At 34.3% G+C, this 15,874-nt stretch overlaps 2 protein-coding genes across 5 annotated transcripts in view; one reads left to right on the top strand and one right to left on the bottom strand.

Moving 5' to 3' along the window:
* Positions 1-15,874, top strand: part of LOC107221704 (blastoderm-specific protein 25D) — a 37,149-nt gene that overhangs the window by 4,635 nt on the left and 16,640 nt on the right. For all 3 annotated transcript variants that reach the window (XM_046733114.1, XM_046733113.1, XM_046733115.1), the window contains 9 exons: positions 401-711; positions 805-991; positions 4,820-4,998; positions 5,091-5,292; positions 6,420-6,610; positions 6,694-6,889; positions 8,811-8,996; positions 9,089-9,253; positions 9,350-9,600. In XM_046733114.1, the coding sequence (XP_046589070.1) occupies positions 407-711; positions 805-991; positions 4,820-4,998; positions 5,091-5,292; positions 6,420-6,610; positions 6,694-6,889; positions 8,811-8,996; positions 9,089-9,253; positions 9,350-9,600 (1,862 nt within the window). In that variant the 5' untranslated portion in view covers positions 401-406. The remainder of the gene's footprint in view (positions 1-400; positions 712-804; positions 992-4,819; positions 4,999-5,090; positions 5,293-6,419; positions 6,611-6,693; positions 6,890-8,810; positions 8,997-9,088; positions 9,254-9,349; positions 9,601-15,874) is intronic.
* Positions 13,380-15,833, bottom strand: LOC107221696. Of its 2 annotated transcripts, none has more exons than XM_046733120.1 (3): positions 15,658-15,833; positions 15,286-15,415; positions 13,380-15,209 (listed from the first exon to the last, which is right to left on the bottom strand). In XM_046733120.1, the coding sequence occupies exons 1-3, from the start codon at positions 15,779-15,781 to the stop codon at positions 14,882-14,884; spliced, it is 582 nt and encodes a 193-aa protein (XP_046589076.1). In that variant the 5' UTR covers positions 15,782-15,833; the 3' UTR covers positions 13,380-14,881. The 2 variants fall into 2 exon arrangements, with proteins under 2 accessions (XP_046589076.1, XP_015516262.2); XM_015660776.2 differs by having other exon boundaries at positions 15,286-15,427; positions 15,658-15,832.

The following is a 15,874-nucleotide window of genomic DNA, read 5'->3' as shown; positions in this document are numbered from 1 at the left end:
ACATTTAAACCAAAGTTTAACCCCACGTAGAACAAATTTTATATCTTGCAACATAACAAATAGCGGATTGTTGGACAAGGTATTCAAATTTCAAAAAACATTAACCAATTGGTTGATCAAAAAGTGGAACTGTGCCTTTAAAAAAAAATTCCTACGTGAAGTCGAAGAGATTAGTTTTTTTGCACAAATCGGAATTTTACTCTGGTCGATTTGAAAAAATAACATCTTCCCCGTGTTAATTAAATAAGAAAACTTCTATCTAGGGCATCGATCGATTAAAATTAGCTTACAGAGATATCCTTTAACGAGCATTTTTTTTTTTCATTATTTGTAACCAGTTATTCAAATGAGAACGAGAAAAAGAAATATTGATACCAAATGAAAAGTTCTAAATACTTAGGTTGCAATGGATACTTCCGAGGAACCGACGAGTCTGCAATCTATTTGTCACCTGGGTGCATCTGAGTTATTTCCAAAACACACAGTGGAAAGCGAAGACCCGTCTTTGACTGTTCCGTTCACTCCGCTTAGCGGAGAATCCGTTTTGGCGCTCGGACGCACTTCGGATGGCGTGCTCGCACTTTCAAACTATCGCTTGTACCTACAACTTAATCAATCAAACTATAATATACCGTTGGGTCTTATCGAGCAGCTTGAAGTAAAAGAGATATTCTTTCTCCATATAACTTGTAAAGATGCACCATCGTTGAGGTAAGCAGCTGGATTTTTTACTATCTCAATACATAAGAATGCCGATATACATTTAGTAATGATACAAAATCGTGAATCAAATACGTATTTCAGCTGCGCATTCTCCACAAACGAGCATTGCTTGGAATGGTTCAAGCGCCTGCACAAGCTCACTTATCCTAGGAAAAGTATCGAAGATATATTTGCATTTGCCTATTACGCCTGGTGTGTCGAAGAAGGCAAGGATTATCCACGATTGGGGAAGGATCCATCCTCTTACACTACTACCTTTCAATCAGAAGTGAGTGACATTTGTTATAATGGAATCCATTTGCGAATGGATGTATATTTAGAATGTATTGACTGTAGATTTTGAATTAAAAGTTAAGGTGAGAGAAGAAACATTTCAAAAAATCTCCACCACTGTTATGTGCACAAATGATAGCGAATATGAATGAAACAACATCCTTACCACGCGATTGTAATCATTGTGAGGAAATTTGAATAACGCAGGCTACGATATCAACAATTGATGAAAAAGTTTTATTATTAGGGTGTTCAAAAGTGATTGAACCTAGGTGCTTTTGGGCTTTTTTTGCTTGTTGACGAGATCCTCAAAATTTGTTCAAATAATGTTCAAGAAATCGCGTGACTAAAATCATGAGCATATATCTGAATACTGCGCCATCTATAATAAAATATAAGCCCTTTAACTGTCACGCGACTTTCTACGTGATCATGTCGATATACGCTTTTATGATTTTAGTCATGCACAATCTTACAAGGAAATGTAATTGATAACCAAGCTGGTAATGAATACCTGTTGTACCACACTTATGCATCGCTATTTTTATATACTATGAACGATCTTTGGAGATCTTCACGATGAAAAAAATGAGCCCAAATATTTATTTACTTATTATTTATTAAAGATTAATGGGATGTACCCTTGTACATAGAAAAAGATATAATAAAATATACATAATGCATTAATATATATATTTGAAATTCGTCGCGAGAGGCACATTTACGACTTTTTTTTTTGATTTGATACATTGCTGAACAAACTGAAGGTATTAACAGAAGTGAAGAAATATTGGAGTAATCATGATCAGTAAAATGCATTGCCAGTCTTGAAAGCTACAAAACACACAAATAAGTGATTAAATTTTTCAAGTTTGTAAATGTTGTATATGTATGAGGTTTCCGAATAATAGAACATTAAGTTAAAATTGGATAAATAAATGAATATTAAAGTGTTCTAAAAGTTTGTACATTACAAAAACCTTTAGAAAATTCATTAATAAACTTAATTTGTTTCGTAGCTTTTAAATTGACTCAGGTCAAAAACAGCAAAGTTTAAGCATTTTGAATATTTTGATTGTGAAACCTTTTCTTAAAATGGTAATATCCTAGTTTGCGTAGTTCGAATTTGTTTACAATTAGATTCGTTTCTGTTACTTATTAAAGATGTTGTTTCATTCGTGTCGACTATCATTGACGTAAGTAACATTCATCTTTCACAAGGCTGGTAAGTTACAAGGGTATTTTAGTCTAGAAGCCTAAATTTTGGGCATCTTATCCGGTTTGATAAAAGAAACATTTTTACATTACAGTTTTTCATATTCTGTTTATTCGTGTTTCAAGAACTCACAAAAAAAAATGTTGTGTAAATAAAATAAAAACTGAATAAGTTATGGGCCTTTAAATACGGCCAAGAAAAAAAAAACGGTTTGAATTTAATATTTATAATTTAATAAAAAATTCATCTAAAACAAACATAAAATCTATTTTTTTGACAAATAAAAATGTCGTCATGACCAGCACCAATGAGAAAAAAAAATTATAAATTAACCCTTTCAGTCGCACGTTTTTCAGCTGAATAGTTTGGCCTGAATTTTGTTACCAGGAGGTTTTCGGGGTCGCTGATTACGAATCTGTAGTCAGAATTTGATAATTTCTGAGCCCAATATTGCGAATGCAACTTCGAAAAAATTATCAAAATTCAATGATTCTGGCCGAAACTTGTTACTTCATATTGTAGTTGTCATATGAAGTAACAAAGTTCACTTGAAGTTGTAAATAAGTTGTGATAAGGCTAGGACGTGGAAATTTTTGAGGTGGGACGCTGAGCAACCTGAGCATCCAACTGTGACTGACAGAATTAAAGAAACAGTGTACTGTCTGAAGAAAAAGTTAATTTTTTCCATATATGCACAGAATGGCCGATTTTGGTCCCCATAACAAGGGAGGACAGAAGTACTTTACCACCCCGAAAGTCTTTCCTCCCAGTAGCAAAATATCACTTTCTTACCTGGAAGCCTTTCGACACACTATCGATCGGTCAGCACAGTCACATCGCCTACAAAACAACGCCATCGGACGGTATGAATCGCCAACTAGGGAGAGCCAACAAACCTAACCTAACCTAAAGAAAAAATTCAAATGTGTGTTCTATAACGTAAAGTTTTGTTCAAGCTGAAAGCACGGGTTCAAAGTAAACAATGATAAGTGACCATTCTAAGGATCGTAAATTATTCGTGTAATAAATAAAATATCGCGTTTATTTGTGACATAAATGAGACCCTCATTAATTTTGTTTTTTTAATCCTGTCTTTTTGCCCATCTTGTTTTGAGAGGGCAAAGCGAATAGAATTTATTCGCTTGATAAAGAAAATCCCAATAATCTTTTTTTTTTAATCTGAATTTTTGTTCATCTTATTTTTGGGGGGACTCTCTTGGACCCTGCCGTCACGCACAGTAATCTATCAAAGTTCAGTTTTTCTAAGATTTTTAGACTCAAGGAGTCGACTGCGGCAAGATCCTAATTTACAGTTAATTTTTTCTACACTTAGAATCAGGCACCGTGCATGTATGATAAAAAATATCGTGCGAACCACGTAGACAATGTGTTCGCTCCCTAGGTGCACAATATACTTTGTTTTTTTTTTTTCAACTTTCCAATTTTCCATAAATAGTAACAATAATAATTTCGCAATACACGAAATTCAAGCTATAGTCTAGAGGGATATACTGAAAGTTTTAACCAAATTTGAAGTCAATTGATTAAATAGAACTCGAGATTTGGTCATCTAGGTTGAAAAATGTAGTTTCAAGAAAAATGCATTCGAGGTCGGCGCATCTATAGTTTCGACGTTGGTTGTGACATTGATTCGTGTACCAGATGAAACTGAAATTTTTCTTATCATTAATTGGCGATTTCTAGGGTATGTAGAAGGCCTTTTGTTGCATTCGCAGCTTCTTCATAGTTTGATCTTTCCAGCCTTGAATTTGGTCATATTGAGGCGCACACCGTGCATTGTTTCAGTCAAGTGCTTGTATCTTTATTCTAGTTTATTCTAGTTGTAACTAGTTTTAGAAAATCGTAATTGGCTGGAGACCAAAATATTCTTAAGAAAGTAGTTATAATGATGTGTAAAAAAATCGTCAAATTTTTTAAATTTTTGGGCTAGAATATACCACCCTTAAGAATCTACACTTTTTCGTTAATTTCGTTACAAGCTAGTCACACATTGAGTATTTATCATATTTATATAATTCTAAACTAGGATGATTTTCCTAAGGATATACCCAAAAGAAATACTAAAGTTGTAAATAAAAGTTTAGATATCGATATTTAGTTAAATCACTATAAAAAAAGATAAAAATTCCAGTGTTAGTTCGATTTCACTTTGCTCATTATATTCAAAATACTCTACCATCTTACTGAGACATTTCTTTCTGATGTGTCGATATCGTTTTCAAGACTGCTTTGATATTGATTTTGATCTCTAGACAGCAATGGTAAATTGACTACTCAAAGAAAGATTATCAAGCCATCGCGAATTGAAATTGAACAAATCTACTAAATGTTTTATCATTTTAAAGTGATTTGACTTTAAAACTGCAACGGTTGCTTTCGTGTCTTATCTGACCAGACAAGCCTATGTTTATTTGCTTTCATGTCACTTTGAAACCTATTCATTGAATATAAAAAACAGTAGAACCCTTACAATAATATTCTTCAGTTACCCTTGTAAATAAATTTGTGTATCATTTCTCAACTGCAATTTGTATTTTTCTAAAAACTAACAATTTCACTAATTCCAAATTGAAATGACAATTATAGGTGGAACGTTTGAAGTTCAATCTTCATGGTACCTGGCGTATTAGTCAAATAAATGTGGACTACAAAATGTGCCCATCATATCCTCCCCAGCTTTTAGTACCTGCTTGTATAACGGATGACACGCTCGAAAACGTTGCTAAATTCAGAAGCTCCAGACGAATTCCGGCGGTTGTGTGGAGGTAACGCTTTTCAAATTGGGCTGCTATCTGCCTCCTAAAAGTTACCGTTTCACACATTGCTTTTGTCTTGAACTGGATCTGTTAATTTAAAGGCATGTCAATAACGGCGCAGTAATAGCACGCAGCAGTCAACCTGAAGTTGGCTGGCTAGGATGGCGAAGCTCCGACGATGAAGATCTGCTCAAAGCTCTTTCCGACGCTTGCGCGTACGACAGAGGGGAATCAACAATGATTGACCCTTCGCTTGGGTACACAGATTCCCCAGAAGCAACAATTACCTCTCCTGGGAATAAGGTAAACGAACATTTGACAAGGTGTTTTGTTCAGAAGCAATATTCTTTTTCTCTCAGTCTGAAAAACTTTTTGTCCATTGTGAGAAAAAAATTCTCGCTATAGGATATCTCTGAAATTCAATTACGAAAGGTCTCTCTCAAAATCTGTAGTTTTCCCATTTCTATAACATGGGGATGACGTGATTTTTTTAAAAAAAATTTTTTATGAAATTTATGATATGAATTTTATCCTGGAAGGATTTTCTCGAGAATCAAATTCTTTATAAAAGTATCCAGAGAATAAAATCTGTAGCTCAAATGGTTCAAAAAATATAAGCCTCAAAAGTCATTTTAATATAAAAATTTATCTTCAAACATCCTTAGTGGCTCAACTATTTTCTTCAAACGAAAAATTTGAATACCAAATTGGTAGGTAAATCAATTTTGTATGGCAGTATCGATAGAGAGAAGTCTGTAGCTTCAACAATGCTGAAGTTACGAGTCTTGACAATTGATTGTAGGTCAAAATTTATGTTTCAATGTATCGAATGGCTAAACCATTTACCTTACACAAATTTGAGTGACAAATTTGTAGGTGATTTGATTGAATTCTCACGATCAAGTCCATATCGTTGAATACAGTTGAGTGAAATAATTATTCAAAAAACTAACACATTCCTTATGCTATTTGAATGGGAAAATTTCGAATTCTGAGAGCAATCTTTTAAAATTAGTTTCGAGAAATGTCCTTCTCAGAGGATTCGTTTTTGTTGTTCAGATGGGGATGAGAGAAAAAAACGTTGCTTCTCACCAAAACACCTCACTGCATAACTTGAGCCAAAGAAAGTAACACAAGTTACAAACACATGGACAGCAAAATAATATAAGGTTGAAGTTTGTAATATTCATTATTATTTTGGAACCTCAGAATTCGTTTGAGAGCGTCAACTTTATAATATGTGAGTATTATTCTGCCTTGTACAGTTTGTCCAATTCTCGATGATTCTATTATTCGAGTTGAAAGATAATGATTCTTCCTATAATATAACTTCTAGATTATAAACTTCGCCTCCTAAAATAATTTATTAACTATGGTTTCTTTGAACAATAAATGATCAAAATGAATTTCAATTATTTGTATGATTGCAGAAAGTTCTGATAGTTGACGCGAGATCCTACACAACAGCGGTAGCGAATAGAGCACGCGGAGGTGGATGCGAATGCCCAGAATATTACCCGAGCTGCGACATCCAGTTCATGAACCTTCCTAACATACATTCGATACGAAAGAGCTTTCACGCCGTCAGACAGCTTTGTGCTTCCGACGCGGATCCACCAAAGTGAGTTTCCGAAGCTTACTGGCTTTGATATTATTGACATGACGCATTCTTGACAACTAAAATTCAATGTTCATGTCCCTCAGTTGGCTGAGTTTACTCGAAGGTACTCGATGGCTCCAACACATGTCCGGCTTACTCAGGGCAGCTGTAACTGTTGCTTCTGCTATTGAACGGGATGGACGACCAGTGCTTGTGCATTGCAGCGACGGATGGGACAGGACCCCACAAATCGTTGCCTTAGCTCAGTTGCTATTAGATCCCTATTACCGGACAATAGAGGTGATCATGCAGCAGATTAAAAATATAGTCTTACACAGTTGGTTGGACTGTTTGCCTCAAAGGGGTATATATGATCACGGCTGAAAAAATTAGTAAATTCTAGAAATTCATATCTTCACAGCGAACTATTTTATTCGAATAGGATTTATTGTATTCACAAGCTCCATTTACATTTTTTTTTTTTTAGTGTAACGAATTGATAGGAACTATTGTTCTTGAAGATAACATAACGTCAACGATTTTGCCGCTTGACATATGTTGCGGTGTTCACAATATCTCAAAATCAACTTAATCAATTTACTTTAAATTTTATCTTCTTTACCAGGATCCGAAATTTTTTTCATGACAAATGTCGACCGTTTGAAGTTGAAATTCAATAAAGAGGCTTGCTACTAACAGATTCTAGTAAGAAACAATATGAGAATGAAGTTCGATATACAATGCTTTTGATCAAAATAAACCGCAATCGATTTGAATAGTTGCCTGTCAAGACGTGAAGTCCCAAATTTATACACTCTCAGCCATACATTCCCTTAAGGACAAATGGGCCATACCATGTCTGAATCAAAAGTTGAGGTAAAAGAAAAAATCGCAGGGTTCGTTCGCACAGGGAAAATTTAGAAAACCGGAAAAATTCAGGGAATTTCCTACAGCAGGGAAAAGTCAGGGAATTTCGAAAATAAGACCGGAAGTTTGAGTCCGTCGAAGGAATAAACTCGTTCTTATACCAAGTACTGTCAATTTTAAGAAGAAAAAAATGATGCTTAAAATTTTGTTTCGCCGCACCACTTCATACATTCTATGTACATATTACTTAATACCAAACCTTTTTCATTTTTTGGTTACGGAAAATTGCAGGCTGTTATTTGTAAATTGATAGTCAGACGGTTAGTTAATTACTAGGTAATATTGAAGGTATTAGTATTAATGTGTAAAAAAGATTGTCGATCATCAGCATCATCTTTCATGAAGGGTTACTGGAAAAATCCTATTTTCAGGCTGGAATACTTGGAAAAATCAGGGAATTTCAGATTTCAAAAACATACGAACCCTAAACCGTTTAAAAAATCCCCAGCCATGTTATTTGTGCCAATGACAGTGATCGTGAAGGAAACAATATCCTTGCTATGCAATATAATAGTTATATGTGTGACAAGTCTATATGCGTCTGCACCACGTACGTAATTCTATATACTACCTCCATCTAAAACGATTCGTAAACAGCCTGCAATTGGCCGTGTCCCTAACTAGTAACTAAGGCTGGCAGGTACTGCATGTGCGTCGCAGGGCGAGCAGTGCTTGAAAAAGTAGATGAGGAAATGAATCTCAGCTAATTCGATTGACATATGCCAAGTTATCAACAATTAGAGCAAATTGTCAATGATTAGAATATTCAAAATTATTAAACTTTGGTATTTTCTCACTCATTCTAGTGGTTTTGAGCTAATTTTCTTTACCACGGAGATCTTCAGAGATTTCTTCAACCAAATTTTACTAATAGTTATCCCCAGGGTGAATGAAAATAGATATTATAGATGATTATCAACAATCATATTTGTGCGTCATGTCTACCTTACATGAGATGTATTGAATGATTTTTTGATCATTTATGGGGATCAGGTCAGAAACAACTTCAGAACTTCATCATTTTGAACGTTTGAATAATAAAACCATTTTTCAAGTTGTAAATATTCCAGCTTGTGTTATTCGAATTTATTCAGAGTTAGCTTAGAATATTGAATAGGAGGGATGTACCTTCGTTGGTATTGATCATCACTGCCACAAATACCATTGCCGGAGATTGTTCAAACAGTTTTACCTATTTTTATAACTTTTGATTCAGATTCTGCCCATTTATCCATAATTGATCCTCGTTCAACTTGGAATATCAGTGTAACATTTCTAACACCAATTATTTTAGGGTTTCCAAATTCTCTGCGAAAGAGAATGGTTTGATTTTGGTCACAAATTTGCCGATCGGTGCGGCCAGACTATAGGCTGCGACGACCCGAACGAACGTTGCCCTGTATTTCTACAGTGGCTGGATTGCGTGCACCAATTGATACGTCAATTTCCGTGCGGTTTTCAGATGTCCCCAGAATATATCGTGAGTCCTATTCAGAAGTGATAAAATCAGTCGAGACAACGTTTGAAACAATTTTCATTCACTTAGAATCTGGAAATTATTCTTTATTCTAGGTCAAGTTGGCACAGCATACATATTCACAGCTCTTTGGAACATTCCTGTGTAATAATAGACAAGAGCGACTACAATTTAGAGTGCGAGAGCGCACTTTCTCCGTTTGGCGTTTTCTGAACTCAAATTCTTTTGTCAATTACCTGTATTCACCTTCAAAGCACCAGGTAAGTCGATGCTGGTTTGACAATTTCTTCCAGTAATGACGGTAGAATGATATCGTTTCTGTTTCCATTCTATTATCATTAATTTCTTATTTGAAGGTTCTATGGCCTAGCTGCAGTGTGCGTGACCTTGTGTTGTGGTCTGAGGTATATCTAGGCTCTATGGTTACGTCGACAGGAGACAACAAGGACAAACAAACAGTTGGCATAATTGATATTGAAGGAGGAGAAGGGGACGAACCTCAAAGCCAGATGACAAAGACACGATCATACGGTGATTTGATACATGCTCAAGACCACAACGTGTACCCACATAGAAGACTGAGCGACCCCAGCATTACATTAGAAAAGTAAGTACCTTACACACAGAGGAATGGTTTGTAGCATCTGAATCAACAGTTGGGGAAGGAAACTAAACCGATTTAAAAAAATATCAAACAGCATTTTCGCGCTGATGATCGTGAACACAAATGAAACAACATACCTACTATGTGAGAAATTTGTATGAACAAATTCAAATAACACAAGTTAAGATATCAACAAATTGAGAAAATGATTTATAATTACAACATTTAAAATGATTAAACTCTGGGGTTTTTGATCTGATTATAATATTTTTGAGCTTATTTTGTTAATCACAGATCTCCAGAAATCATCTAATAAAAATTTTACCAATAGTTACATGCAGATGATAAAAAGATTTTTATAAGCACAGTACGGCAAATATTCCTCAGCAATTGAGTTTGCGCCTTATAACTATCCTATAATTTAAGATTTATTAAATGTTTTTCAAATCGTTTTGTAAGCATATGGGTAGTAAGCCTATTGAACCCAAAAACACCAGGGCTTATTCATTCGGAACTAGTTCTAACTGTAAAACTTTTCTCAAACTGTTGATATCTTAGTTTGCGTTATTCGTATTTGGCCGAAATCACTTGTATTACACAGCAGGGATGTTGTTTCATTCGAGTTTATTATCACTCGCACAAATAACATTGCTAAAGGTTGTTGAAACAGTTTTTTCACTTTTCTTAAATTTTGATTCAGACTGTAACCCACATTCATCCTCAACGAAACTTCTCGTGACACGTAATTAACGTTTTTGTGTGCATATTTCAGAAAATTTGATTCGATGAATTTCGAGAATAATGATAAAGTTGAAAAAAACACGTTGAGTGATAGTATTCAGGCCGTACACGAAAACACAGTTGAAAACGTGAATTTGAGAAAGGATTATAAGGCTGAGATACCGAGCGGATCACCTGTCAATCCTTCGGTTGATAGTTCTACTGATACACTTATACCAAATGGCGATCCTGTTAACAATGCTGTTGATATTGATAACGAGATGTAAGTGTGATGTAATTTATGCATTTCGTTCGAAAACTTTTCCTAGACCATTGCAACTTTATTTTATTTACACGGATCCATAACAATGATATCAGATCCCAAAGGGCACCATCCGAAGAGTCGATACTAACTTGGGGAGATGCGAATCACCTTCGCAGCACTTGTAATTGCAACAGAGCTCACGACGGCAGCGATGTCAGCGACATAAGCGCACCTTTACTATCAAGAACCCCTAGCAGCGCTTGTCCTGCCTCGCCGATTCATCAAGATAACACAATTGAAAATTCTGATAAGCTAGATGATATTGACGGATTGCCTGTTATATGCAGTGACATTCAAATGCGATTGCAGCAAATAGACGTAGAAAATAAGGTGAAATCTGTAAATATGCTTAAAAATCGTTCACAACTCAATTGCTGATTACAGCTAACATTTATTTTATATTTCAGCTGAAGGTTGAAGCCTTGCGAAAGGAATTACACACAACAAGGCTAGCTCTGATTAAAAAAGTCTGCAATCACAACACTGACATTGATCGCATTGATGACATTGTGAGTACTATTAGGTTTAAGAAAAGCTGTTCCTGTTTTCTTTCCTCTTTTTGTTTTACTGTGAAGTTTATTACCCTATTGTAATTATTGTTGAAGTTTCGTGATCATGGAGCTTAGGTTGTGAATTTCGTCGGTGAAAGCCGAAAAGACATTCAGTTAATAAAACACACAAAAACCGACGGAAAAATTCTTCAAACGAAAACGTCGTTTTGACTTTCACTGACGAAATTCATAATCTTATAATTATTAAGGAACGTGCAATTTAGTATCAGGACTTTAATTTGAACTATGTTTGGCTAATTATGATGATGCACTTTGCAGTTCTCGTAATTTTTTCGCTGTCAATTAGCTTTCTTGATGCTTTTTCCCCCTGCAGATATTTTTCGACTCATATTGAGCTCAACGTACGTTACTTACTCACCAGTTTTTTAAGTATGAAAAATGGAAGTGGTGAGAGTTCGGAATATGATTTATGTTCCGTGACATCTGCGAGAGTTGTGAAGTAAGACAGATTTTAATATTAAAAAATCAAAAACAGTTCCATTTAATACCAGAACATAATCAATACCAAAACACAAACGAATGAAGGACGTGATATTTTCTTGAGACTCTATTGGTTTTCCTTCATAATCCATGAAATCTAATTATGTTTGAGCTTTTCAGTGGATTTAACGAGATTACAATATCATTAGCTTCAATAATTGTAAACATTAGATGTGTTGCAGAAAAAATCGTTGTAAAAAAATCTCTAGCAGTGTTGTTTCTGCGAATGATGGTGAAAACTAATGCAACAGCATCTCTACTATGTAGTAGAAATGAATCTCAGCAAATCCGAATTGCAGAAGCTGAGATATCAACAATTTTAGAAGAGATTTCATAATTAGAAGTCAATAATGGTTAAACTCTGGTGTTTATGATCCGAATTCAATTTTTAGATTTATGTTGATTACCATAAAGATCTCCAAAAATCGCCGGAAAGAATTTTTACAAATAGTTGTTGGCAGAGTGGATAAAAATAAATTCTTGCAAGGATGGCATAACAGATGTTCGTCAACAATTAGGTTTTCATGTGATAACTATGATATAATATAATATTTCTTGAATGTTTTTCAGACAATTTTGTGAGGATCTGTTCAGTGAGTAAAACGTGCCCCAGAACACTAGAAAAAAATAGTGTAGTTCAAGAGTTTAGCAGAGTTTAAAGATTTTGAACATTCTAATTCTACAATTTATTTTCAAATTATTGATACCTTAGCTTGTCTTACTCGGACTTGCCAAGATTAATTTCTGTTACATAGTAGGGTGTTGTTTCATTTGTGTTCACAGTCATTGGCATAAATAATATTACTGGAGAATTTTTAAACAAACCAGCCTATTCATCCATAATTGACCGTTTCTAACTGTATTTAGATATAACAAAAAAAGGAAGAAAACGTTCATGTACGATTCAGCAAGTATGAAACTGTACAAATAGATTGTAAAATAGCTAAAACTGAGTTTTTAATTTAGGGGTCATTGCCGGATTCAGTTGGCAGTGCAGGTGAACACGGAGAATCGCTTCCCTCCGACATGTCTTGGGAAGCTGTGGAAGAGCTGGGCCCAGCACCGGTCCTATGGGTGCCTGATCATGCAGTTAATCGTTGTATGGGATGCGACACAGAATTTTGGCTTGGAAGACGCAAGCATCACTGCAGGTAAAGAAAGCAAGTTGCTAAAACATTGACGAATGATGTAAATTTGAACAAGGAAATGGTATTTTCCGATAAACTGACAAAGAAAGTTATACTTTCAGAGGCTGTGGTAAAATATTCTGTGCAGACTGTTCGGAGAACTCGACTCCGCTGCCTAGTGAACAGCTCTACAATCCAGTCAGAGTTTGTAGCGACTGTTTCTCGCGACTGCATCATGTAAGTCCCTGTCAACACACGAAACTCCATGCAATGAAAATTCACGATAATGAAACTGAGCCAGTATCAAGCACTGAGATAACGACATGCCATAGAATAATAACTGCGATGGCGTCGGCAACTAAAGTTCAACCAATTGGCAAAGACACATGCACTAATTCAGCAATGGCCACTCAGCAAAAATTGCCTTCCTCGCTTACCGCTGCTCCAAACTGAGTTATCCAACAAAGAAATCTGATCCACAACTGATTATTCGTTAAGTTGGGGTAAATTTTTAGCACTGTATTATATTGAATATATAATTAATTTTTCCAGAATACAACTATATTTAGAATTATGGTTGTAGAGTGGATTTATACATAATTAAGTTTATATATAAATAAATAAAAAAAATAAACAAAATGCAGACGATGAAGTTAAAGATTTCAACAAAAGTAAATTTAGGTCTATTAAGTGATGAAATATTTATTACTAGAATAATTTATACAAAAAGCAAACAAACAAACATTTACGAATATCCAGAAAGAGTAAAGAGAAACAGCAGAGAAAAGTTTCAAAAAGAAAGAAACTAAAACAAAATCGTGGAAAAAAATTATAAAATATTTCAGGTCAATGTTATTCCAATTGTATCTAAATTAATAATTATATTCGTTTGTCATTTAGTTAGAAGTTTTAAGTTGTAGGAAACTATATTATTACGACATGAAGATACGGAGATTTGCTCTCCGCAGCGAGGTATGGTGGTTGCACACTATTTGGATAGGCTGTGAAAGATGTCTGGTAAATTGGACACAAATAAAAGAAACGCTAATAATTGGTAACAATATTACTGTTATAATAAAAAAAAAGTGTGTATATGTATATATATATATATATATATATATATATATGTGTGTGTGTATATATACATGTATATACCTGTGTATGAATCAGAATATTAAATGTACTATGGTATTTCATATTTGTATTATAATTATTTGTATTATACCGAGGTGCCAAGCAATATCAACCATGTTTCGTATTTGAGGAATTAAAATATGATTTTAGTTTCAAATTACAGTGATAGGATTAGTTCGGTTCCAGAGCAAAACTTACGTCCTGGCATTGTAGGAATAATGTAATTGGAGTAAATAATAATTAACGTATCATTTTGATCGTACAAGCATATTATGGAATGGCATCAAATAAAACATATCTATAATAATCTTTAATTTATTAGTAAACCTTGGGTGATAAAATATTTCAATAATATCAACACCCAACCTGAAAACAAAAATAATAGGAATATATGACGCAAGGTAAATTGAATATAAAATTATTCAGATCACCATCTTCATTGTGAAATCTATATATCGACCAATCCTAAAAACAAGATCGCAGCTCGTGAGCACTGCCTATAACTTCATAGTTCGGATGAATCGTCAATAAGATCATACCTCGCGAGCCTTCCCTGATAAAAATAACAGATGGATAAATATATCCTTCTTGAACTAATGTACGGTTTTTGGTTCTGTATTGTTTACTAGCTCTTTTACTATATCTATTGGAAAAATTATATTACTAAATTATTAAACATAATGGTAGGTTGACTGTTGAAGATAATTAACTCGATAATTTACTTATAATTTGTTGGTCTTTAGGTGAATTTATATCAATAAAGATTGCAAGTAAACTTTACCAATAACATTCATTCAATCTATTATTAACATTTTCTTTGAGGACTTGAACTCAAACTTTGATACCTTTATATTTGAAACTTAATTTCACAGCAAAATACAAACTTACAAATTATCTGACAAAGAAAAGACAGTTGGAGTTTAGTGTTAACTGATTTCTGTCAGAACTCTGTTATCCTGTGTTTTATATTTGTATAAAGTTCCTTTTGTTGTGTCTGCCCACGCTAAAGTACTGGCTTTGGATAAAATCAAATCTGGTTCAATGGCAGCTTCTGCACACCTAGAAATGTGCTCATCCAAATTGATTTTATCCTCAGTTTTTCTTCTATATTTTATATTATGGTCGAAATTTTCCTCCTCAATGTGGCTTAAATTTACTTTTGAGTCCCTCAATAATCTTATCCCTGATGTATTTTTCTTACTTTTCTTGGGCTTTGAAACGCTGCCATTTTTGTAGACGACTTCTTGGACAGATCTGAAAGGGGGTAACAGAATTTTTAATACAGAACATGAAAGATTAAAAATTGTCCATCAGTTGTTTCAAAACTTACTTATCTAAAGATTTGGCCAGCTGTTTTGCAACAAAATTTTTAAAATCTTGAGACACTCCAAATTTGTTATATTCTTCCATCAATTCGACGTTTCTCCGCAACGATTTTGGTAATACAGATTTTTCAGCTTCTACATCATTTCCTAAAAATCGTTGACGTTATTCTTCAGAAATTACTTATTTATTTACATACTTCAACACTATGCAAAAATTAATATTACATTCTACGCTTTTACATCGTGTTATCGTGTCTCTAGATTAAATTTAAATTACTGCGAATTGACTTAGCGAATCAAACTAAAACAAAGGTGAGTAGAATAAGGAATGTAAAGACAGTTGAGGTTAAAGTACAATTTTCAAAATGCATAAACACCAGTTTCTGGCTTGTTGTAAAATAAGGAATCTTTTAAAAACTGAGAGTCTGTAGCTTCTTTTAATGCTTCCAAATTCTCTTCATCGTCGTCAGTACTCGATGGAGACTCGTTCAAAGTTGACATGTTTATAATCAAGGCCTGGAAAGTGCCATAGGCCGACTCACGAAGTATAGATACAAGGAGTCTGAACGTAATGTTGAACGAATGGTCGTAATT

This window comes from Neodiprion lecontei, chromosome 2 (assembly GCF_021901455.1).
Source record: "Neodiprion lecontei isolate iyNeoLeco1 chromosome 2, iyNeoLeco1.1, whole genome shotgun sequence".
Lineage (NCBI taxonomy): Eukaryota > Metazoa > Arthropoda > Insecta > Hymenoptera > Diprionidae > Neodiprion > Neodiprion lecontei.
Note: the sequence above shows the minus strand (reverse complement) of the source record. Positions and strands in the feature narration are given on the sequence as shown.

Coding starts and splice junctions, on each gene's coding strand:
- LOC107221696 (XM_015660776.2), bottom strand. CDS start 15,781: ATGTCAACTTTGAACGAGTCTCCATCGAGTACTGACGACGATGAAGAG. Junction 15,428..15,657: donor TTACAACAAGCCAGAAACTG/GTGTTTATGCAT, acceptor AACGATTTTTAG/GAAATGATGTAGAAGCTGAA. Junction 15,210..15,285: donor CTGGCCAAATCTTTAGATAA/GTAAGTTTTGAA, acceptor ACCCCCTTTCAG/ATCTGTCCAAGAAGTCGTCT.